A 26,325-nucleotide genomic window follows, 5' to 3' on the forward strand; every position below is an offset into this window, starting at 1 on the left:
ATAATAAACATAATACATAAATCACACTGTATATTAAGAAATGGTAAGTGCTTTACCAATGGTAGGGCAAGTAGAAGTATTAAATAAGGTATATGGATCAATCTCATTGTGAAGCTAGTTTCTGAGCAAAAGAAGTAAGAGAATGAGACAAGTGGATATTGGAGAAAAAAATCATTTTGGGCAGAGTCAACAGGTAAAACAAAGATCCTAAAGCATGAGAGAAACTAGCACATTAAAAAAAAAAAAAAGAAAAAAAAAAAAACCAAAAGCAGTTATGAGTGGAGACAAATCAAAGAGAAGGATGGTAGAAAGAGGAGTTCAGAGGACCAATGAGATGACATCTATGGTTTGAGAGGCCACTGTAAGGACTTTGGCTTTCACTCTGAATGAAATGTAGAACAGGTACAAGTATTAAAGAGAGGAGTGAAATGATGTGACTTACATTTTAAATGGATCTCTCAGACTGCTGTTGTGCAGCATAAGGGGCAAAGGTGGAAAGAGGTAGACCAAAGTCAGATTCTGACGGTGGTCACGTGCTACATTTGTTTGGAAAGCAGAGGCAGTATGACATTCCCAACAGTATGGATACAAAGCATAGGAGAGAAAGAAGAGTCAAGGACGACTCGATGCCCTAAGTCCTTACCCCCTCCACTCTCAATTTCCCTATCATACAGTAGAAACCTCATCAAGTTGTTGAAAATTAAATAAACTAGTAAGAACAGTGCCTAAAGCACACTGCTTAAAAAATGTTGCCTATTTTATTGTGGGCTGCATTGTTTCAAAAGGCTCCTTCTCTTCTAATGTCTGTCTTGAGAAGGATTAGCTCTACAAAGTAAGCACCTAGGACAAAGGAAGTACCTAAGACTGCTCTTTCCATTCCAGAATCCTACTCTGAGTGAAGGTATGCAGAGTCACCCCAGGGGGAGTGAGCTAATAAGTTTTTCCATTAATAAAAGGTTATTATTATACTTTCTTTTCTGTCCTAGTATCCTGCTGGGAAGGATAGGTAAGTATCAGGATTCCCAAACTCCTATGGTAACCTACTTTTTTATGCCAGGCCCTAATTAATAGACTTGAAATAGATTTAATGGTTTTTATGTAGTAATCAAATTGCTTTCTAATTGGCATCAGTATTTCTGAAGTATTTAAGGCATTAGTTGGCACTTTTGCAAATGACAACAATTTGGGGTTTGCTGAATTATGAGACTGCAACACGGGAGTGCAGCAGACTATGTATTTGAAGTACTTCTTAAAACAATCTTATAACTTAAGTATGAAAGTTTAAATGTCAAATACCACTTACTGTGCTAAGAGTTTTTATTCTAAAAAGTAAGTTTTTCTTAAAAACCTTAAATTAAAAATTCTAAGCACAATTTCAAGATGGGAAAATGTAGGACTTAATTTGTAGACAAATAAAATGTGTAGACTTCTGAAACAAAATCAACAAAAGCCAATATGAATTAGAATTCAGGATACAGCAGTAGGACACAGTGGGTAAAGGTACCTCCGACCCCTAATAAAATGACCCTGAGCAGTGCTTCTAGAAGACTCAGTGGGTTAAGCCGCTGCCTTTGGCTCAGGTCATGATCTCAGAGTCCTGGGATCCAGTCCCGCATCAGGCTCTCTGCTCTGCAGGGAGCCTGCTTCCCTCTCTCTCTGTCTGCCTGCCTCTCTGCCTACTTGTGATCTCTCTCTGTCAAATAAATAAATAAAAATCTTTAAAAAAAAAAAAAAAAAAGAAGAAGAAGAAGACGAATACCACACTATGTGATTAAAAGAAAAAAGCCCGGGGCGGGTGGGGGGGGCGGGGCAAATACATGATCCCAGCATCCTGGGATCAAGCCCTGCATCAGGCTTCCTGTTCAGCGGGGAGTCTGTTTCTCCCTCTCCCTCTGGCTGCCACTCCCCCTGCTTATGCTCCCCACCACCACTGTCAAATAAAAAAATAAAATATTTTTAAATAAAAAGTTCATTCTAATATGCACTAAGAATAGTGAACAATGTCTGCCAGAACTGCCAACAAAAGCAAGACTTCAGGGCTGACTATGGTTATTAGGATTTCTTAAACTAGCAGTGCTTGCCTAGAGGAAAGGGTGGACATGGAGAGAGCAACAGGCACAGTGAGAATACAAAGGGGTTGAAGTAGGTGCTTCCCGCTGGAGAGCCGACAGTCATTGATTCCGTAACACAGACCCACTCCAGGCCCTGGGAATACAACACAACACCCCTGCTATCTGGGACCACACATTCTACTAGCAAGTATGAGGAAATGAAGCTGTATTCAGTGTGACAAGATTCTTCAATTGATATTAACCATCAGAATAATGATCCCCCACCTCTGAAACTGCTATGAATAGCAGGTACAACCATCTGAAATTAACTTGTTAGAAGGAGGAAAAACTGAGAAGCTACAGACATAACTATGGAAGTGTAGCTGGGCACCCAAAACCTTCTTTATGTCCTTGGACTATCAATACCTCCATTTCCCACATAGAAAATTCTTTATCACTCTTTTGAAACACCTGTTCCTAACCTCGGCTACAAATGTTGCCCACCACTCTTCAGAAAGTATAAGAAATACAGAGAATAAGCAATCACACTGTGCATTAAGCAGCTAAGATTCAAGAGGCCCCCTTGCTCAAGACCCATCCTTTTTCATGTATTGGGGATTTTAACTACTCTTGCCTTCCCTAGGGCCACGTACATCAAGTACTGCCACTACCCCATCTCACCCACCACTGTCACTCTGCTCGCTACTAGTGGCTTAATGCAGAATATACAGACATGCACAAAACTCTCTCAACCATAAACCTATAGCCAAATAAACAATGAAATAAAAAGTTTAAACCCCCTCAGCCCTGTATCTTCTTCTGGATTTCATTTTTATCTTATCTACCAAGCCCACCTATGTAAGTCCAGCTGTGACTGATCCTTGCTGTCTCCATTTTTGCCTCCAACAAGCTCACTCCCTGACCCAAAGTAACATGGCTTCTGCCCCACCACTCCTTCTATTCTCAAAAAGCCACAGAGACTAGAAGCAACATAAATAAAAACTAAGTGTTTCTCTTACAATTTACTTTCTGAAAGAATCTGAGTAATGGCAGTTTTAAATTTTATCCAATTTTAAATGCATGAATGTGTGCGTAAAACATACCATCAAAAATGCATTTTAAAATAAAATGCTTATTACTGCAAAAAGAAAAACAACACTGACCTGCATTGGTACAGGTTCCTTAAGATAATACCCTTCAACAATTTGTTCTTTTCGATAGTGATCTATGATGTCCCCAATGCTGTTAAAATAAAAATTACTAACATTGATATAATTTGTCTCATAAAAAATGTAAATCTTGAAAATATACAAGGACCCTGTTAGCAAGGATTATGTATTTGCAAGTGTTTTCCAAAGCATATAACCTAAATATAGCAATAGCATGTATGATTACAACAGTCTCATTATTTTAGAAAAGCAAGAATTCATTTACAGATCAGAATACCTGAGTCAGAGACTACAATTTTGTATACACATACCCAAAGAGTCAGTATAAGTAAGAAAAGAATAAAAGTCTACCTTTATTTTTTTAAGAGTATTTCTGAGGAACTGAGAAAGAACTGAAAGAAAAATGGCATTTATATAGCACATTCAGGTAGATTTTAAGAATTTTTAATCATCAAAACACACATTCTGCTTTCATAACAATCAGATGAAGTTAGATCATAAAACATTAACAGCAAGTAAAAGGAGAAACAAACGGACCGGAGCTAATTTTACATGTAAGATTATAGCTACCACAGGGAAGGGCTTATTGATGATTCTGAAAGGCAATGCTATTAAAATATTCTTACTATCTGGGAAATGTTACTAGTAAAACAGAAAATAAAATGACATTATATAATGTAATTTAACATGTATTTTAGCACGGCATAATGAATTTTCCAATGTAAAAGTGCTTCTGTATAATCAGTAGGCCATTTTATTGTCCTGAATATTTAAATCTTGCACTTTTAAACTTCCTTTAATATACTGGAGGAATGGCTATTTTAAGGACAGAGAGAAAACATTTCTCAAAACAGATCCTGTTTTATCTTCCACTTGATTTTTTCCACAGTTCTTCAACTAATGGAATTGAAATATATATTTTATCTCTAGATATACATATCTGTATATATACATATGCACACTCCCTCTCCAAAGATACACACATATATATGCACATATGTATGTCTCCAAAGATAAAATGTCTTTGCCATACTACAAAATTAATTTAAAGCAAATATAATGTTAAAAATAGCAAAACAGGAGACTTGAAAAGATTAATGAAAAAATAAGTATGAATGGGTATGAACTGAATACTAAAGGCAGCATTTTACACAAGGGGGCAAAATGACACAAGTAAAAAGATATTCACATCAAAAAAGACAAGGCGGGTATACATGTTTAAAGGAATAAGGTAATGCCACATATAAATCCAAAAATGTTAAAGGAAAAAAGAAAATCAGAAAAGACATTTGAAGACAGAGACCGTCACAGAGATGACTACCTGTTTTAAAGCAAAAAGCATCAAATCCATAAAAAACAGTAAATACCAAAGGTTTATGACTCAGTAACTATAAAATGCAATTGATCTTGTGGAGCATCTCAACATTACAATATAATTCTTCTCCATGAGCTGAAAGAATACACAGTTCAGACTGCCCAAGAACAAATTTAAAAAGTCTGTGACAACCAATCAAATATATTTTTACCAATGAGCTGGACTTTCAAGATACCTTTTTTTTTTTAAATTACTTTAGTTCATATTCTACCCAAATACACCTAAAGAAACAGTCAAGGGAGACACAACAACCCAGAATTTCCTAGATATTCTATGCAAGTTTTAGGTATGAAATGACAAATTTACGTCTCAGAAAACTAAAACGTGTTCATACTACACTTTCATTTTAGTAATTTACTTAATAAATAAAACCATGTCTCTCCTTGAACCTCCTAGATAAATGTTAGTAATCTTCAAGGTCTGACCAAAATCCTTCCTCCCTCTCCCTTCTCATCACTACCTCAACTGCTCTCTTTCCACTGAGTCTCCTATGTCCACGTATACAGTCCTGAAATCATCAAGGTCAGCTAACCATCTGTTCTCATAGACCTGTACCTCATAGACCTTTCTCTTAAATGTATATGCATGGGGTCTGTACAATGTATTTCAATAAGTAAATTAGGTAATAAATGTTTGCTGAATTATACTTGCTGATAAATGCTTCTCCTGCTTTTTATAAAAGTTTTAATATAGGAATGTTAAAGTTATGTCTCAAAAAAGCAGTTTCTAAATGAACAGACTTGAGTGCTACCTCTCTTTACCAAAAGACTAATGTAGAATTAATGAGAAGAAAACACAGCAGAGTATGTCTCTGTACATACATTTATTGGATAATCCAACTTAACATTTAAATATCTAAACAGTAAGTGATAAGCACAAAGGTGTATCTTTTTAAGTCCATTTATTTTTTCTTAGTAATCTCTACACTCAACATGAGGCTTCAACTCACAACCCTGAGATCAAGAGTCGCATGCTCTTCTTAACTGACTCAGCCCAACACCCCACAAAAGTTTATCTTCTAAGATTTACTTTATTACTGACACTAATGCTGTAAAAGAATATATTTCCATGCTGAAATATATATTCCCAAACTGTAAACCTGCCTTTTTTCAGGCATCAGATTTGCACAATTCTAGCTTTCTTTGGGGAAAAAAAATTAGTATTATATGCTAGGAATAACAATACTCCTGAACTTTATCAAATGAACATATCTATAAAGAAAATTTGTGGGTGGGGAACCATGTGGGTGGCTCAGCAGACTCTTGGTTTCAGCTCAAGTTATGATCTCATGGGTTGTGAGATCAAGCTCCACATCGGTCCTCACACTCAGTGGGGAGTCTACTTGAAAGATTCTCTCCCTGTGCTCCTCCCCCAACTCACACATGCTTCTCTCTCAATCACTTCCTCCCTAAAATAAAAAAATAATTTTTTTTTTTTTAAAGAAAAGATTGGGAGGTTAGGGTTATTGATCACAGTCACTAAATTAAACTAAATTATCACTAAATTATCACTAAATTTTTTTAAGTCATCATTTTGTAAACAGACTAATAATTTAGAAAGGAATATATTTCAAATACTTCTTTCTTCTTGCTTCATTCTGGTCTTTATCAATAAAAAAGCCAACCTTTACATATTTTACAGACTGCTGCCATTATGTAGAAAGAATTTTCATCTTGCAGAATGCATATCATAAGGAAGTTTAAGTCAGTAAACAAACTTCACTGAAAATAAATCTATGTAAATTATTTTATATTTTTAAAAGTTTCCAGAGAAGACATTTATCAATTCAGTTAAGAATATACGTTTTCAATTTACAATTTTATATATTCCAAACCACTGGAAAATGGGAAAAAGTAATTTACCTTCACAAAGAGCTTAAATTGCAGCTAGCTAGATTTTCAGTGAAGATGTCTAGATTGGACTATTAATGTAGAAACCACTCAAGCAGCTTTTCTCTATACGTGTGCAAAAGGATCCAAATGTCAGAGACTCACATCTGCCACTTGATGTCTCTTAACTGTTCATGGGCATTCTGGCAAGCAACTACAACTTGTTTTTTTGTTGGTTTTCTAAGATAAAACAGCTGCTGGATCTCTATACCCTCAAAAGTCAAGCTGGAATTAAGAGAAATACTAAATGGGATGGAGAATACTGCTGTGGTATTAAGGAATTAAACTAGGAAAATGCCATCATTTTAGTTTATGAAAGCCTCCAAAAGAGGAAGACAAGGCCACTCCAGAGTTAGCTAATACGGGAAATACTTTACATTAGGAAAAACAAAAATGCAAGATTCCTTTCTAATATATTGGGGGGGGGGGGGGCTGAAATTCTATCATATGGTTTCTCTATTGACTCATTTTCCTGCTCCAGTGACTAAAATTCATTCTGAGTTTTGGGATAAACAATGAATTTTCTGTAATTTTTAAAATGAGAAGTAGGAACCAATAATTAGAACCAAGAAATAGCAACTTGAGAACAACCCAGTTGCATGGGTAACATTTGTAGTAAAGTCTCTCTTTAATCTTTAAGAACTTTTTCTTCCTATTAAAATATCCTGGGGCACCTGGGTGTCTCAGGCCGTTAAGCATGCTGGCTTAACGGTTCTGGGATTGAGCCCCACATTGGGCTCCCCAGTCTCCCTCTTCTTGTACTCTCTATGTCAAATAAATAAAATCTTTAAAAAAAATAAAGTAAAATGTCTCACTAATAAAGGAATGTAATATATTCCTTTTCTTAGAACAAATGTTTTGCTACCCTACAGTTAAGGACTTAGCAATTTGGTATAAAAACAGTCCATACATAATCAGCAAACATATAAATTATCTTGAACGAAAACAAATTATAAGTTTTTAATTTATATTCATTTTTGACACTGTTTGAAGAATCCTTGGACATGACTACTACTAAATTACATTAAAGGCCTTATTTTAAATTCTAAAAAGTCAGACACTTTTATACAGTTTTGAATCTGATAACACTGTTATTGAAATTTCAATTATTTTTGCTAAAAGTAAAAGATAACTAAAATTTCTCACAACTTACCTGTTATAATATCGGCCTCCCATCATAAACTGATTATTTGGTGTTGGACAAATTTTAAATCGCTGAATATTTTCATTGGTCCGAAAGTAAAGCGAATAGTCACCAGGAGTATTATCTGAGGGCCTCACAAGAAAACTGCATACTTGGCCAACTGTAAAAATTAAGCTATTAGTTTTATTTCCTAATTACCAAATAAAAAAAGTTGTGTTAAGTAACATAATTATAAAGTACATTTGGAAGTTATAAACATATATAAATTTTCACCAGGAACTTGTTTTATAAAAAAGACAATTTTAATACATTTTTATATTTTCTAGTTTATGAGTCACAACCACCCAAACGTTGCATGTGTGTATTACATAAAAATAAGTCTACAGCAGTGATTTCTGGTTAATAATGTTATACCTGTCATGACTTCAAAAGAATAACCTAACCACAGGTAGAGGACATTGGCTAAATGGGTACATTCTATTTGTAAATCCTCTTAAGAAGAAGAGTCTAAAAAAGTTAAAGTAAATTTTTTTTAGGAGTACTCTGCAGTTAACCAATGCTTCTAATTAAACATTAAATAACTGTAATAAAATAGGACCAATGCTTATAAAGGTAGATTCAAAAAATGAAATATGTGTTCATCTTATCAAAATCAATATATGTATACTACTTTCCATTTAGTTGGTAAGAACCTGAAAAGTCATATAAGATCAAATTATCATGTATTAAAGATTTTCAAACTAATTTTAAAGAAGGCTTTTAAGTATCTTCAACTGGCAATGACTCTTAACACCAAAATGTTTTGTCTTTCCTCTGTGTATGTTTAAGTATCAAATGAGTGCTAAAGACAAAATGGATGATAAATGGCCAGTTTTAAAACAAAGAGTGAATGTACAAGTACCTGTCATTAGTAAATTATAAGCTTCTTGTTTGGAAATTTTCCCATGGAACCATCTTAAAAAGAGAACAAATTAAATATGTAAATCTGAAGTCCTTTTTGCTGTTATACAATCAAAACTAAACAACCAGCACAAGTTTAATTCACACTGATACAATGAAATAAAAACAAATACAACTGATCAAGTTATCTCATTCCTTTTACATTTGTTATTATATTTGTAAACATACATAATTTCAACAAAATATAGTAAAATAAGGGTCTAATATGAACCATAATTTCCATAGTAATGAACAGTACCAGTAATAATTTTAATTCTGATAATGAGAAACTGTTACATGCTTACACCACCATAGTTAGTGTTCTCTTTTCTTTGCATTAGGAGGGAGAGATGGTACTGGTAGAACCCAGAATTATCCCCCCCCCCAAAAAAAATTAGTAAATGAATTTTCCTCACATCACCCTCCGAGTGAACTTTCCCTAAAACAGGAGGTTAAGTTCTCTCTTGAAAGAAAATAGACATGGCTGATTAATACTTTCCTTAAAGTCAGAAAGTGAGATTGAGTGATGACAGAGAGTAAATGTCAGCATCAAGGACTGAAATAAAAGAATGACTTAGTATTCCTAATTATATTTGAGCTACTGCCATAACGAATTAGATGGCTATATATGTTTTAGTTTCTATATACTTAAAATAAGCATTCAGAAATTATTATTAGTGGCATATATTCAAGATCCACTACATATAATAACTAAAGTATTTAAATTTTACCTTAGAATAAAATGACACACCTGATTTTATAAATTATTAGTAATTAAATTTCTTAAAATCTCCTCTCATTATGTGAAGGACTATTATCTATCCTGTTGATTAACACCTTTTAATGCCAAGCTGGTAATTCCAGATCATCCCTCTATCACTTCGCCACAAATTCCTGGAATCTATTCTTGGTTTTGATCGCAGCTTAAAAAACAACTTAGAAAGTAAAAATACTACAAGACCAAAACTAAACAAACAAACAAAAAAGCAAGACCCAGCTATATGCCACTTCAGATCTAAAGACACATGCAGACTGAAAGTGAAGGCACAAGAAAACATTTACCAGGCAAACGGAAGTGAAAAGAAAGCTAGAGTAGCAGTACTTATATCAGACAAATAGCTTTAAAACAAAGACTGTGACAAGAGAAAAGACGGATATTATAAAATGATAAGAGGAACAATCCAAGAAGAGGATATAGAATTACAAATATCTATGTATCCAACATGGGAGCACCTAAATGCACAGAGCACCTACTAACAGACACAATGGGAGAAATTGACAGAAATACAGTAACAGTAGGAGACTTAAACATCCCACTTACATCAATGGATGGATCATCCAGACAGAAAGTCAACAAGGAAAAAGTGATTTTGAATGACACATTACACTAGATGGGACAGATAGATATATATTCAGAACACTGCATCCCAGAACCATGAATACACATTCTTTCAAGTGCACCTGGAACATCTCCCAGGAAAAATTACATTAGCCCACAAAAAAACTTAAGACATTCAAAAAGACTGAAATCATATCATGCACCTTTTCTGCCCACAACAGTATGAAACTAGAAATCAATCCTGAGAAAACGTCTGGGAAGAACACAAATACATGGAGACCAAAAAACATGCTACTAAACAGTGAATGGGTCAACCAAGATTCAAAGAGGAAATAAAAAAATACATGAGACGAATGAAAACAGTCCAAATCTTTGGGATGAAGCAAAAGATGCTCTAGAGGGAACTTTAGAGCAATACAGGCCTACCTCAAGAAATAAGAAAAATCTCAAATAACAACCAAATCTTAACACCCAAAGGAGCTAGAACAGAAGAATAAACAAAGCCCAAAGCCAGTAGAAAGAAATAGTAAGATTACAGCATAAGTAAATGAAATAGAAACTTAAAAAGAAAAAAAAGAAAAAACAGTAGAAAAGATCAATGAAACCAGGAACTGGTTCTTAGACAGATTCATAGGGAAAAAACAAACACAGGACTCAAATAAATACACTCGGAAATGAAGGACGAGAAGTAACAACCAACATTACAGAAGTACAAAAGATTTTAAGAGAATACTATGAAAAATTCTATGGCAACAAATTAGACAACCCTGAAGAAATGGATGAACTCCTAGAAACATGCAACCTTCCAAAACTGAATCAGGAAAAGCAGAAAATTTGAATAGACTGATTATCAGAAATGACACTGAAGGGTGCCTGGGTGGCTCAGTTGGTTAAGCGACTGCCTTCAGCTCAGGTCATGATCTGAAGTCCTGGGATCAAATTCCACATTGGGCTCCGAGCTCCATGGGGAGTCTGCTTCTCCCTCTGACCTCCCCTCTCATGCTCTCTCACTCTGTCTCTCTCTCAAATAAAAAAATTAAAAAAAAAAAAAAAAGAAAGAAAGAAATGAAACTGAATCAGTAAGCAATGAACTCCCAACAAACAAGAAGTTCAGGACCAGATGGCTTCACAGGTGAATTCTGTCTACTAAACATTTTTTTTTAAAGATTTTATTTATTTATTTGAGAGAGAGACAGAGAACACGTGTGCACTGGGTGGGGATGGCGGGGGGCAGGGGGGAGACGGGACACTCCCTCAGCAGGGAGTAGGATGTAGGGCCTGATGCCAGGACCCTAGGATCATGACCTGAGCTGAAGGCAGACACTTAACTGACTGAGCCACCCAAGTGCCCCTGTCTACCAAACATTTAAAGAGAATGTAAATACCTTTAATACCTTTAATTTAAATTAATTAACTGTTAATACTGTTAATTCTTCTCAAACTATTCCAAAAAACTAATGAGGAAGGAAAACTTCCAAATTCACTCTGTAAGTCCAGGATTACCTTGGTAAGAAAACCAGACAAAAACACTACGAAAAACCCCCCAAAACTACAGGCCAATATCCCTCATAAAGAGAGATGTAAAGGGACGCCTGGGTGGCTCAGTTGGTTAAGCAGCTGCCTTCGGCTCAGGTCATGATCCCAGCGTCCTGGGATCGAGTCCCACATCAGGCTCCTTGCTCAGCAGGGAGCCTGCTTCTCCCTCTGCCTCTGCCTGCCATTCTGTCTGCCTGTGCTCGCTCTCTCTCCCTCTCTCTCTCTGATAAATAAATAAAATCTTAAAAAAAGAGAGAGAGATGTAAAAATCCTTAACATAACACTAGCAAACCAAATTCAACAATATATCAAAAAATCATTCACCCTAAGTTGGATTTATTCCAGGAATGCCAGTATGGTTCAATATTTGCAAATCAATCAACATGATACATCAGAGTAATAAGAGAAACAATAAAAACCATATGGTCATCTTAATAAATACATAAAAAGCATTTCACAAACTACAACATCCATACATGATAAAAACACTCAACAAAGTAGGTTCAGGAGGGGATGCACCTCAACATAATAAAGGCCATACATGGAAATATCATACTCAATAGTGACAAACTAAAAGCTTTTACCTTAAGATCAGTAAAAACGCAAGGATGTCTACTCTTACCACTTTTATTCAACAGAGTACCGGATGTCCTAACTGTAGCAATCAGACAAGAAAAATAAATAAAAGGCATCCAAATTGGTAAGGAAGAAGTAAAACTCACTGTATTTGCAGATGGCATGCTACTATATGAAAAACCCTAAAGACTCCACCAAAAAAACTACAGAACTGACAAATGAATTCAGTAATGTCACAGAATACAATATCAATATAGAGAAATCAACTGCATGTCTATACACCAATAAAAAGTAGGATAAAGAGTAATTAATAAAACAATCCCATTTACAACTGTACCAAAATTAATAAAATACCTATGAATAAACTTAATGAAAGAGGTAAAAGACCTGTATTCCAAAATGCATTAAAAAACAATAAAAGAAACTGAAGATGAGACAAACAAACTGAAAGATATTCCATGTTCATGGACTGGAAGAGCAAATGTTAAAATGTCCATACTACCCAAAGTAATCTACAGATTCAATGCAACCCACATCAAAATACCATTAGCATTTTTCACAGAGCTAGAACAATCCTAGAGTTTTTATGGAACCACCTAACACCTGAATAGCCAAAGTGTTTCTTCAAACACATAGTGTATACCAGTGACCCAAAGGGGAGTATCTGCTCTTATGAAGTCCCTACTCCAACAAGAAAAAGGGACACACATAACCACAAAATCAATGTCAAAAATATAATAAAGTGCACTGATAGATATGCACAGAGGGCTTTTTTTGAATAAGAGAAAAGGGTACCAGTTCTGTGGAACACGTGAGGGAAAAGATACAGGAATACTTCTTGGCAAGTGATAAATGAGTCAGGTTATTAAGAACAGAAATTAACCAAACATAATGCAGGATGAATTCTGGCCTACAAAGTAGTTTGGGCAAAGGCAAAAAACAGTATTATGCATTTGAAGTATTACTGGCATTTGACCTACATTTTTTTTCTTTCCTTTTAAAAAGAAATCTGTGGTATTACTTTAAGTAGGGAAATATACAGATTTGCAGTGTATCTTATAAATCTGGAGGCTTTCACAACACTGGACCCCCATTTTTGCACACATCAATTACAGCAGTCCCCTCACTGCAGGCAAACACCTCATTTTTGGCGTCCTACTCTCTAATACAAAGAGAGAATATTAGTTGCCATTTATCCCAACACTTTGCACTGTTGTTTGTACTACAGGAAATTAGTTCCATGTACCTTAATCTCCCTCAGAGAGGTAAAATTAGGAAGATCAAGATTACTATAATTTGAGAGAAACAGCATTTACACCTGACCCACTTCATTTGCTTACATTATTGGTATACCTCCTCCACACATTCATCAGAATTCATAATCTAAATGTAGGTAGCAGAAGACCTCACATTACTAAAATCAACAAGGTACAGTCTCCTTCATGGAAACTATTTTACAGTTAAACAGCTACATAAAACAAAAAGGAAAATGGACTCCGAAAACATCTCATATGTTCCACCTAAGGAAGGGTGGGAAACTAAAGGAGGTTTACTGCAAGCAGAGTATCCAGCTTAATGTTTTGTCTTCTAATGGTTAGAAAACAGAATAAGCAACCACTTGAAAGGAAGGCCTTAAATTCCATTAGAAAATTCTGACAGGAAGGGAAGAAAAAAAATGTTCCTGTGAAAAGAGATCAGAAGATGAACAGTTTCTATTAAAATCATATGACTGAAATAGACTTGGGATTGAGAGTTAATATCTTCAGAAGAAAATTCATATACAAATAAATGAGGGGGTGCCAAGGTGGCCCAGATGGTTAAGTGTCTGCCTTTGGCTCAGGTCATATCTCAGGATCCTGGGATCAAGCCCCGCATCAGGCTCCCTGCTCAGCAGAGAGTTCTGCGTCTCCCTTTCTCTCTCTCTCTGCCCCTCCCCACTGCTCTTGCTCTCTCTCTCTCTCAAATGAATACATTTTTAAAAATAAATAAATAAGCAAATGAGGGATGAACAGGACACTAGAAAAGATCTGTAAGGACAAAAACAAAATCATTGTAAATTTCCCATAGGAAATTATTGTTAATAGCTAGTAACTTATGAAATATGAGAAGATTTTGTGGCAAATACTACATATAGTAATACCTTGGTCTTTGAATTAGCCCTTAGAAGATACTTAAAATCAGCTTGAAAAGATTATGAAAAGAAAGGCCTTACAGAATCTTATAAATATAGTGAAGAACCCTAATGTTGGGGGCGCCTGGGTGGTTCAGTTGGTTAAGCATCTTCCTTCGACCTATGTCATGATCCCAGTGTTCTGGGATGGAGCCCCACATCAGGCTCCCTGCTCAGCAGGGAGTCTGCTTCTCCCTCTCCCTGCCACTCCTCCTGCTTATGCTCTATTTCTGTCAAATGAATACATAAAATCCTAAAAAAAAAAAAAAAAGCCCTGTTGTTGGAGACCAGCTCTCTTTCTCATACACAGGCAACACAACAAACAAAAAAAATGAAAAACTGAAATGTAAAATACATAAAAGATGTGGTTACAAAAACAAAAAATGCATTAACAGTAAGAAAGTAAAAAAAAATATGAGGAATCGTGACATTCATACTGCTATTAATGTTTATAGAAAAGCCTTTAGCGACAGAAGAGTTACATTCAGGTATAAAAGACACCATCATTATTAAAAAAATAAGACTATCAGTAGATCCTAAAGAAAATATTAACATATCAGTTCTGAGCCAAATAAAAACAATTTTTAAGACAGCTTCAAAAGTAGCAGTTTTAAAATATATTTTGGCCTAAGTTTTCCAATTTGTAGGTTTATAACATATTTTCTTTTTTCTTTTAGTAATTAACACAAACTCACATTTTGCCTTCATGTGGATCTTCTTCCCGGCCCTAAAGGATAAGACATTAAGATAGTATTTTATATAATTTTAACTATTAATCTATTTTTATTAAAATTAATAAAAATCATATCTTCAAACACATCTCTACCCTGTCCCTCATATTTACTTTTGCATATACAAGAAAAGACCTATCAGTTCAAGAAAAAGTCTTTCTAAAACTCTCTCCCTTATTGTTACTACTCTTCTCCTCTTGTGGTTACTGGAATTCAGGCCTTTTTCCTCCCTTTTCTCAAACTATTACCACAGCCCAAAGAGTTTAATTACCTCTGTGCCCTGTTCAATCCCATTATCTCACCTCTCCAATTTGGACTCATCAGTTTCAAATGCAACTTTCCCCTGCACTAAGAAACACCAAACCAAACAAAAAGAAACAAAATTTAAAAACCAGACCCTTAATACCTCTCTGCTCTCTACAAATTCCTCCTTTGATAAAACCAAAATCCTTTATCTTATCACTCAAGCCTACATTTCCTATCTCCTAGTACCAATTCTCTTTAGGTATCTATACAATGGACCCACATAACTACCCATTTGCTTATCTGTATTCTCAACACCACTGGCTTGCTCTTTTTAACTTAGAATGTCCTTTCCACTCACTGCTTCCTACCTGTTTGTTCACCTCAACTATTCAGACAGTATCTTCTTCAAATACTAGTTTTCAGTATAAAATACGGAGTCCCTAAAACATAAACTTCTACTTTGAATAGAAAGACATCATTCTTTTATCATCTTTTGAACTTGACCTTACTCTATTTGGCCTGCCTATTATTTAAGATACACTAGTGTTATTCATTCCTTAATAATGGCAGTAAGCAGCGTAAGATCTTAACTCTTCTTTATTAATCCCAACCACCCCGTAACCACTAGCACAATATTGGGCATATAATTTTCACTGAATACTTACTGACCTGTACTCCTAGTACCCAGCAAAACTGGGTACCTGACACCAGGTTTTCACTTAATAATAAAGAAAAAATGGTCTATCTATACAGGCATTCACCTCTCTCAATTTGTTCCTTACCCATCAAATACCTAAGCGAACTAAAACACCCACTGAATGTCTATTATAAAACAAAGCAGTATGCTTAACACACACACACACACACACACACACACACTGCATGATCATTACCCAAAAGGAGCTAATTTCTAAAGAATAGGTTGACACTAAATTAATTTTATACAGTGTAATAAAATAAAGATTAACAAGGTGCTATAGACACACAAGAGAAAACAATTTAGCCTAAGAAAGGCATAAATCCTCTGTGAAAACTAGGAAGCCTCTGAGATAAAAAGATGAATCAAATTTTACGTGGTAGTAGTCTAGCAGGGAAGGAGTGTCAGAAAAAGTGCAGGCATAAAGAAATTCATTCAACAAATATTTGCTGAATGCATACTAATGCCAGACACACTATTCTATACTATGGGGATACACCACTGAATCAGAGACAAAAATCCTCACAAAGCTTACATTCCAGATTAAAAGCATAAAAGCAGACATGTACTTGAAGAACAGTAATTAGAATTTCAGAGTGGGAAAATTCTTAAAATCCAACCACCAACCTAATGTCTGAAATCTAGACAATCTGCAAATGGCTTTTAAAGCTACAAGGAATCACTAGGCTCCAATGAAGACCATTATGAAAACTTATTTTAAGTATTAGAGTAAAAATTGTTCATTAATTCTAACTTGGAATTATCTACTATTAATTCAAAGTATGACTATATTCCTTTTTAGCAGCCCTTTTTAGCAGAACATTGTTCATTCATACTTACTTGTTAATTTGTTCTTTTATTTTTTTCCTTTTATTTATGTTATGTATCCTTATGTTAAATTGGGCTTTTTTCCCCCTGTACTCATTGAATAACTTTCACTTATTCTTCTTAAGATTTATCTTATTAAATCTGATCCAGAATCCCAAGAGCTGGAGAAAGTTAAACTATACTCTGAATTCTTTAAATAATCATAAAAATAGGGATGGGGTATGACAGCAGGAGAAAAAAAATCCAACATAAAAAAGTTTTAACTAAGAAATTTTGTAGTAAAACCAACACAGTAAGATTCTTCTGTTTGAACATTTCTGGCCTACAATGAAAAAAAATATCTCTCCCTACTGTAAATTATCAAATACTAACCTAGGAATTAAGAGTTCCAATCCCAGCTCTTCCACTAAGTAACTATTTGTATGCAATGTATCGTACGTACCATTTCCTCAACTGCCCTCCACTTTTCCTCAGTTATGTTTTACTTCTACATATCAAGATCTATTAATTAAGGGAATTAATAACAAAGAAAAATGTTCTCCACTGCAATCTTCCCGGAAAATAATCAAAGCACAGGTTTCAGAGTATTATCAAGTTCATGACATAATTTTAAAACAGTAGCTCTGAGGGTTGTGAAAGATAAAAAGAAACCATTCCATCACACTAAACAAATCCAAATCCAAAAAGGATGAACTCCAAAACTGTAATATGTTTGATAAGATTCAGTGACACTTAAAAAAAAAAAAAAAAGATTCAAGTGATACTGATACATCTGAAATGCAAATGCTACTTGAAAGCAGACCTGCTATCAAAAAACACAACAATTATCAACACAGTGACAAGACTACTGATGTTGAATTATGTGGCGACAATAAAAATGGGAATACTGGAAATGTAGAAAGGTGTTAAAACTAAGTTTTGCTAAGGTTACTAGAAAATTATACATATATTTGGGAGATAAAGATTCTGAAAGCAAACATGTGCAACCCTATTTGATTCAGAGTCCATGATCATTTTTTCATAGCCTCATTTATGAGGAAAACCACTAAGACGACAAAAGGAGATACAAATAGGCACAAATGGTAATTTTTTTTAATTCTTAGAAACTCATAAAAACTTTCTGGAAAAAAAAGACTTTCAGAAAATTAACAGTTAAAGATTCAAACATGCTAGATTAGTTATCCTCTTTACAAATAAATAACCTTTACTACAGTAAATATATTTTAATGAGAAATTCTTTGTTCTAGGGAATTGACTTTTTTTTTTTTTTTGGGAATTGACATTTTTAATTTTAAAAAGTTTCATTACTAATTTCTCCTGATTACGGATAAGTTCCAGAAGTGTACAGAATATTTAAAACTGAGAGTGATAGGAGAAGAAAAAAACTTACCACCTCTTCCACTAGGTCTTCAACAATAAGACCCTGTTCATCTGTTCGTAGATTTGTAACCCACATCCATCCATCTTCTAATTCATTATGAACAATAAACATATCTCCTTTTAGGAAACTGAAAATAGCAATTGTGAAGTTATTAAAATTGAATTAAAAATTTAAACATGGAAATTTGAGTAATCATGTGCCATACTACAGAAATAATATGATATTGGGAATGCAAGAAATTAAAGTCAAATACCCTGGATTTTTGTCCGGTTTTTTGGCATCACCTAAATATAAAGCTCTGAAGACACTTAACAATCTGAATCTTATTCTCTCACGTTGTAAAATGGATTTAATAATGGTATCTGCACTATCTACATTATTGGATTACTCTTAAATTCAAATTCAAATTTGTGTAAACAGTAATTATATATGTATTATAGGCTTTAGGCTATAACTCCAAGAAGACTGAATTTAAAAATTTAAGCTTTCATGTAATTACTCTTTCAGATGTAGGTTAGATATAAAATCATACTATAATTTGCTCATTACATTTACACAAGATACAGCTATTTTAGAAAAACTTCAAGTAAGCACAATTAGACTTTCCAGCAGATATTTATGAGAATTAACATTTTTCTCATAAAAATCATTAATGTTTATTTAATTCACTTAACACATCTATGATATAGCAAGCATTCTTTCTCTGAAAGTGGTATCAAAGGATAGGAAAATGCATGCATGCTTTTTTTTGTTAACAATTTCTGAGTAGAGAGATGCATATACAAACTAGTTTCTTTTCCTTGGAACCTATACATTTTCAACCTCCACAAAATTGCAGGAGGAGTAAGGTTTATACTGATGCCATTTTTCAACATCAGTAATTCGCTGAACGCTTCATTTTAGGCCTGAATGAATGCCTCCCAGCATTCAAAGTTCCAAGATTGTCTGGCTGCTGCTATTAACCCTCTATCTATATTCACATCGCATATTTTTTAAACAAGTTTCCTCAGTCTAAATTTCACAAACCAAAGTTCCATTAAGTAATCTCTTCTCATACTTCTGAAAACTGTTTTCCACCAGAATATCACAAGCTTCACTGTTTCCTGGACAGGTTCAAGACTAAAAACTTATACACTTCAGATGATTTCTATTTGGATGAGCACGTAATACTGCATTCTATCTTGGTTCTACAACCCTGTTAACAGTGACCAATATTTCATTAGCTGACTGGCAGGAGACATTACTACTTAACCAAATAAACTACTCCTTTCTAGAAACACTCTCCTAAATAACTACATTAAAAAAAATAATAATTATGAAAAGAAATAAAATAAAAAAATAAAAAATAGTAATTATGAGTAAAAGAAGAATATGTATGGACAAAAATACAGAATATAGCTTCATTTCTTGATCAAAAACTGTCAAAAGAGAATTTTTTTAAATTTGACTTATGTTGTTGCTAGAACACTAAATATGTGATGCAAAACGAAAAAAATTTAAAATAAAAAGGTTAGGGGCACCTGGGTAGCTCAGTGGGTTAAAGCCTCTGCCTTCAGCTCAGGTCATGATCCCAGGGTCCTGGGATCGAGCCCCACATCAGGCTCTCCTGCTCAGCAGGGAGCCTGCTTTCCCCTCTCTCTCTGCCTGCCTCTCTGCATATTTGTGATCTCTGTCAAATAAATAAATAAAATATTTTAAAAAAATAAAATAAAAAGGTTTTAACAATATAATCATAACATTCTTTATTTTGCATTTTTCCAAAAAAAAAGTTAAAATGCCTTAAGTCTCATTAATCTTCAGATGTTTTTACCTAAAACAAAACAAAACAAAAACTTCACAGATACATACAAATTTTTAAGGACTCATATATTCACATATATTTATATGATCAAAGTAAAACTTATATATTCCTATACTTATTTAAATTTTCATCTTCCTAAACTGGTAGTAGTCAGTTCTGAAGGTCTCTCAGGACTTCTTTTTATACTTAAAAATTGATACCCTAAAAAACCTTTATTTATATATCTATTAATACTTACCATATTGGAATTTAAAATATAAGTGTTTTTAAAAATAATCTACCCCATCACACTGTAACATAAAGAATATTAAAAATTATTATTTTTTACATGTTTTGTGAGAATATTGTTTTACATTTTTGCAAATCTCTCAACATCTGGCTTAATTGTAAACAGCCAGATTCTTTTGTTTCTACATTCAATCTGTTGTTTCAGGTTTTTGTTTCTTTCTTTGTTTGAAGTACATGAAGAAAAATCTGACTTCACAAAAATTTGCAGCTGTGAAAGGAATGAGTATTTTAATAGCCTCTCAGATAATTATAGATATGCTATGAAAAACTCAACAATTGGTACCTGAAGGTTAGTTGTATTAAGGAATCGAAAACTGCTTCAATGAGCTTTCTGTACCCCATTTCAGTAATATCTATTTGTCCATCTTGCACTTTGAATGGACCTTTACCCTGGCATAATTCTTTAACAGCATGCATTGATCATTTAGAAGATACTGGTTCACTGAGCTATGCAGATCACCCAGATGTAGGTACATTTTACACAATCAAAATGTCACATTCTTTAATATCACCACCAATTTCATCAGAAAAATCAGGGACTATGTGGGAAACTGTGAAACTCCTAACTGCAGTTTCCAAAATTTTCATTTTTGCTTGCAAGCTCAAATTTTGTCACTGGCAACAAATACTGCCACTCACTCACTTGCCCTGAAGTAACAGACTCACTCCTTTAAAAAAAAAAAAGGTCAAATACTCTAGTCTGAACAACCATTGTTGGATAGTTTGCCTTTGAGTCTTAAGCACAAATCGTATATACAGAAGCAGAAGCTAGCTCGGCTCTCAACTCCCTGCTCTCAAGACAAGGACCTGTGGTGCTCAGCCAAGATGTTTTGTGCATATTTCCCATTTCATCACACAGAATATTAAAAAGAGGCACCAGTTTTCTTCATCTCCCAGAAGATTAAAAAAGATATTTACCACACAGAATACTAAAATAATTGAAATTTAGAAAAATACCTTTTATGGTCTCATCGAGAAATCTGAGGGGAAATTTTTGTATTGTTTACTTCCAAGTGTGTGGCATGAAGAACAGTACACTTTGCTACCACTGCCTTTATTTGTGCTAAGACACTAATACTTTCACTGGTTGTTGCTTTTGTACCACCAGTGTAAATGTCACAGTGAAAAGGGCAAATTTTATTTTAGTCTTATCAAGAGAACAGCTCTGCTCTCTTGAATTCTCTAAATGGATCTCAAGGATCCCCAAAGTTACATGGATCACACTTTGAGCACTGCTGTCCTAGAGGATACACTGGGAATTCACAAGTTATTCAAAATTCCTGAACTGGTAGTTCACCACTGTTGTTCTTTATTGTATATAATTCATTCCGTCCCTTTCTTTCACTGGCTTTTCCTGCTTAGATCACAAATAAAGGTATGCCGATAAAAACTGGGTGGCTCAGTGGGTTAAAGCCTCTACCTTTGGCTCAGATCATGATCCCAGGGTCCTGCGATGGAACCCTGCATCGGGCTCTCTGCTCACAAGGGAGCCTGCTTTCCCCTCTCTCTCTGCCTACTTGTGATCTCTGTCTCTCAAATAAATAAATAAAATCTTTACAATAATAATAATAAGTTATATATAAATCAAATAATATAAAAATAATTTTTAATCATGTTCTGTAGTTCTATGCCACACTTAAACCATTCACTCATCATGTAAAATAGTAGTCATCATTTATGTACAAATTACAGTTGAGACATAAATGCCATGGAGTAATATAAATTAGAGTACAGAATATAACAATTATCCTTATGTTGTCAAAGACAGTCTAATAAAATCTGAATTTATTTCACCTGTCATCTTCACTGTGGCCACTCTGATCCAAATCCATATTCTGAACAAGCCCAACACAGGAGTACAGGAATGATGAACTCAATACTAAAGGCACTTGCTAGCCTGCTACATGCTCTTTCCTCAAAGTCCAAGACCTTCCCAGCCAAAGAGTAGTTAAGTTTTCAAAATCTGTCAAATGCCTATTTCAAATGCCTTATAAATGAGAATACAATCTAAAATACCTTATTTCATCAGTGTCTGGAACCTTTGTGTAAGGCAGAATGGCTCGAACACGCCTTCTATCTTCTACTGGCTAGGAATAAGAAAAAGAAGATTTATAAAAGATAACCTTTTTATGTCAAAGTCAAATTAGGTATATCCACATAAAATTTAAAACAACCAAAATCCATATTATGAACACAGGATCATTCAAATTGTTTTTAGTAAGGTTCTAAATACTCAAAGCCTAGAAATACTTGTCTTATTTCTAGGTTTTGTTTTTTTTTAATAGAAATTCTTTTAACTGCATAACCAATGATTTTATCAAGTAATATGAGTAGCCATTTAATTTTAAATGAACTACATGGAACATACAAATTAACTTTTCTCTGATTATTTAAAAGGTGTTTCAGAATCTTGCAGCAACTGCAGGATTAGCACTATGTTACCAGTCATTACTGCTCATTCACTTAAAAACATTTGTTAAGCTATCACCATACAGTATTAATTTTAAAAAAAGTATTAGCAATTTAAACACCAACTTACTGAAAAATTTTCTTTTTTTGAAAAGGATATCAGTTTTGCTGACAGTACAACCAGAATTAAAATTTAAAACAACACATATTTCTTAAATTTTAATAAATACCATAAGAAACTGAATGAGAGCTAACCTCATTAGTAAAGTGAAATTATAAATTTTTGAAAAATACAGTATTTAAGTTTTACTTGCCTCTGGTGGTGCAACTGGATAAAGCAATTTTTCTCCTTTAAGCAAACAGGAAACATGACTGTAATAACCTATTAAGTCTGACAGTGAAGAAAAACGTCTTCCACCAATGTAGTAATCTCCACACATAGCAATAATCCTATTTGTACAGGAAAAAAATACAATATAACAAAAACCTTCAGAGCCAATTTTAAAGACCAGTTTCTAAAGAAATTATACATCCCTAATTGTCATACTCTTCCTTAAACTATATCCTAATATTAAAATACCACTTACTAATATCTGCCAATGCAAATTTACCTAAGGTTACTTCTTCTAAAAATACATATGCATACATGTGATAGATATGAAATACGTATCTGACTTATAAACCCCATTTCATAATTCACTGCAATATTTATAAATCTATCTTCAGATACCTCTGCTCACTTTTCATATTTAAGACTAAACAGCAATTTTAATAAGTTTCTCTGGCTAAAAGTAGTTTACAGATCTCAAAATATTTAGAGTATTATAATAATTTCACATTCTATGTGCGGTATAAAGTGCTCTCACAACTTCTCTTAAAATCTTAAAGTCAATGGCATATAAACATTTATCAGTTACCATGATAGGCAATATATGATTTTTTTTTTCAATGTCTCCCTTAAAAATGAAACAGAAGACAGTAATATAGGTATGTATATTTATGCAGACTTAGGCATCTGTACTTGAAAATCTACATACCTTTGACATGAATGTTTGCAAAGAATTTCAGAACAGTGAAGCAAAATGAGTTAGAGGGCACATATCTTGACTCTTTGTTTCCTATATTTTGTTACTCTGTAGTCTAAAAATACACATTTCCTTTATTTCTGCTTTACCACTCAAAGTTTCTTCATAATTCTTTATACTTTAAAAGTGGTAATTATATTTGAGATTAGCACAGCAGTGCCCAATGATACTGTTTTTAAACAAAAAAGCAATCATTCAATAATATCTACTCTATAATCTTCTGATTAAATCACATAATTGAGAACAAATCACTTTCCCCATCATTTAAATATCAATGAAACATTCATCCTAATTAAAGCAGGTATATTTAAGAACACTATAGCAAAGTCACTATATTATTTAGCCTCATATTAGAAATAAAGACTTACCTAAAATGGTTGACAACATTTGTCTGGCTAAGAAATGAAAGTACAAAGGACCCTGGTCTCCGATCACTCTCTCTTATAAGGTAACTGCCAGACTTCCCTGCTTGCCTTAGGCGTTCTTCGGCTATAGTTCTATCAAGTTTTCCATGATACCACCTAAGGGAAAAAAGAGTTGTGATTAAAATACAAATAGCAACTATAAAATTAATAGTGGTAGCTGAAAAACTTACTACTAGAGGTTTCAAATACCTAAGTATAACTTAAACATTTAGCTTTTACTCTTGGTAGATTATTCCAATTTTAACTCAATTGGTTTTAACTTCTCAGTCTCTCAAAAAAAAAAAAATCATTTACTCAGTTTTTAATTTTTTCTATAAACTCAGGGCTAATCATCTCACATATGAACCTCTCCATTTCTGTCCATCTTCTCCCTCCAGGATTGTCTACCTGGTCAAGATATAAGATTTATTACAATCAAATCTTTATTTAGAAAAAAATATGATGGACAAATGGAAACAATTACTACCTCTCTCTATGCTAAAGATCCTAAGTATATCACTTGACATAACACTCAAGGGAAATTGATACCTATAAGAGAAATAAAACTTTATTCCATTTCAGTATCTGTGCCCTAGAACAGGAAAATAGAATAACACTCTGAAAAGCCTAGTGTTCTAATTTCCTATTTCAACATAAAGCTGATTAGTCCATTTGATCGTAAGATTATTTACTCCATAACCACATATCTGATCTTAATTCTTCAAATTTATTTAACAAACATGTGGAAATAAATAATATCCCTTTAACTTTGTCCCTTTCTTACTCTCACTGTAAATATGTTCTACCTACCACACTATGAGATAATCTGCTTAAATGACTGGTTATAATTTTAGCATCACCCATGCTACCAATTTATGCCTATAAAAGACTCATGGATTAACAGAAGCATAATTAGAAATATACTGGAACTTTCACATGGCCATGGTAATAGTTCTACAAAGTAATTGTTATGAACTATTTTTACACCTTCAATATGTTAGTCATCCCAACTCATCCTTGATACTTGTAGTCTTTCTTGAAACACTCACAGAAAAACAATAAAACATTCATATTGCATTGATATATTAATATCTAGCCATAAGTCAATAGTCAAAACTATTAAAGTCTTGTGTCTATTTTTATAAATCTCCTATTTTTTTAAGCTTGCTGTAAGGAAAGCTAACTATTCTTGACTCATTAGTTTATTTTTTTAAAAAAAGATAAGTTATCAAAAGAATTTTCACTTATTTGAAATCTATGTGTAAGACTGAAATGAAATAATGAAAAAATCACAAAGCTTCATCTTAATTTAATAGGAAAAACATAATTATAAGCTGTTAGTATTAGAGGAAGAAGGCAAAGAACAATCAACACTGCATTCTTCTAAAATTCTAATTTCAGTTCAAACATTGTATTTAAGGCTACTGACAAATTTAACTTTCAAGAACTGTTTTCTCTTTTCTTAAATGTGAAAGCAAAAGTTTAGACTTATCATGATTAAAAGTTCTTTGATGAGGTAAAATTGAAGCATATATGATCAGGACAAAGTTTACTTAGAGGGGCACCGAGGTAGCTCAGTAGGTTAAGTGTTTCCCTTCAGCGCAGGTCATGATCTCAGGGTCCTGGTATGGAGCCCTGTATTGTTGTTCCCTGCTCAGTGCAGAATCTGCTTCTCTCTTTCCCTCTGCCAATCCCCCCCAGCTCATGTTCACTGTCTCAAATAAGTAAGTAAAATCTTTAAAAAAATAATAAAAAGAGATTTAAAAAGACTCCATTTTAAAAAAAATTAAAAATATTTATTTAGAAATTTACTTAGTTGTGAAAATACATGGAACATGTCCTTAGAATACAAAATTGGTATATTATTTATTACCTAAAGTAATGAAGCTATGCCGCAGAGCAGATTTACACGTGAAGAGACAAAAATTAAAAACAATTATAAGCAAAACTGCTATTTTTGTGTACTTTCTATCTGCTAAATTTCTGCTGTTTTACCCAAATGTCAAGATTCAAAAATTTCATTTAATCACCATCTTGTGAACCCACCATGAGATGATATAAAAGGCCATGAGGTGTTACACTATTACTCATTTATTAAAAATACTTGACTAAAAACTTTTACTGATATGTAAAAGATGTATTTGTGATTTTTTAGGTTTTAGTTCTGTATTTTCTGTAAGATTCTGGCTTTAATACAAGTATTCAGTTTCAGAGAGACTTTTTTTTTTTTTTTTAAAGACTTGATTTATTTGACAGACACAACAAGG

General features: G+C 33.6%; 1 protein-coding gene across 2 annotated transcripts in view; it reads right to left on the bottom strand.

The window, feature by feature from the left end:
• Positions 1-26,325, bottom strand: part of RASA1 (RAS p21 protein activator 1) — a 122,082-nt gene that overhangs the window by 35,152 nt on the left and 60,605 nt on the right. For both annotated transcript variants that reach the window (XM_045074441.1, XM_004759119.3), the window contains exons 2-9: positions 24,023-24,175; positions 22,884-23,019; positions 22,177-22,247; positions 18,081-18,198; positions 14,884-14,915; positions 8,530-8,582; positions 7,638-7,788; positions 3,215-3,293 (exon numbers count right to left, since the gene is read on the bottom strand). In XM_045074441.1, the coding sequence (XP_044930376.1) occupies positions 3,215-3,293; positions 7,638-7,788; positions 8,530-8,582; positions 14,884-14,915; positions 18,081-18,198; positions 22,177-22,247; positions 22,884-23,019; positions 24,023-24,175 (793 nt within the window). The remainder of the gene's footprint in view (positions 1-3,214; positions 3,294-7,637; positions 7,789-8,529; positions 8,583-14,883; positions 14,916-18,080; positions 18,199-22,176; positions 22,248-22,883; positions 23,020-24,022; positions 24,176-26,325) is intronic.

This window comes from Mustela putorius, unplaced genomic scaffold (assembly GCF_011764305.1).
Source record: "Mustela putorius furo isolate JIRA1106 unplaced genomic scaffold, ASM1176430v1.1 tig00537350_pilon_pilon_pilon, whole genome shotgun sequence".
NCBI classification, from domain to species: Eukaryota; Metazoa; Chordata; class Mammalia; order Carnivora; family Mustelidae; genus Mustela; species Mustela putorius.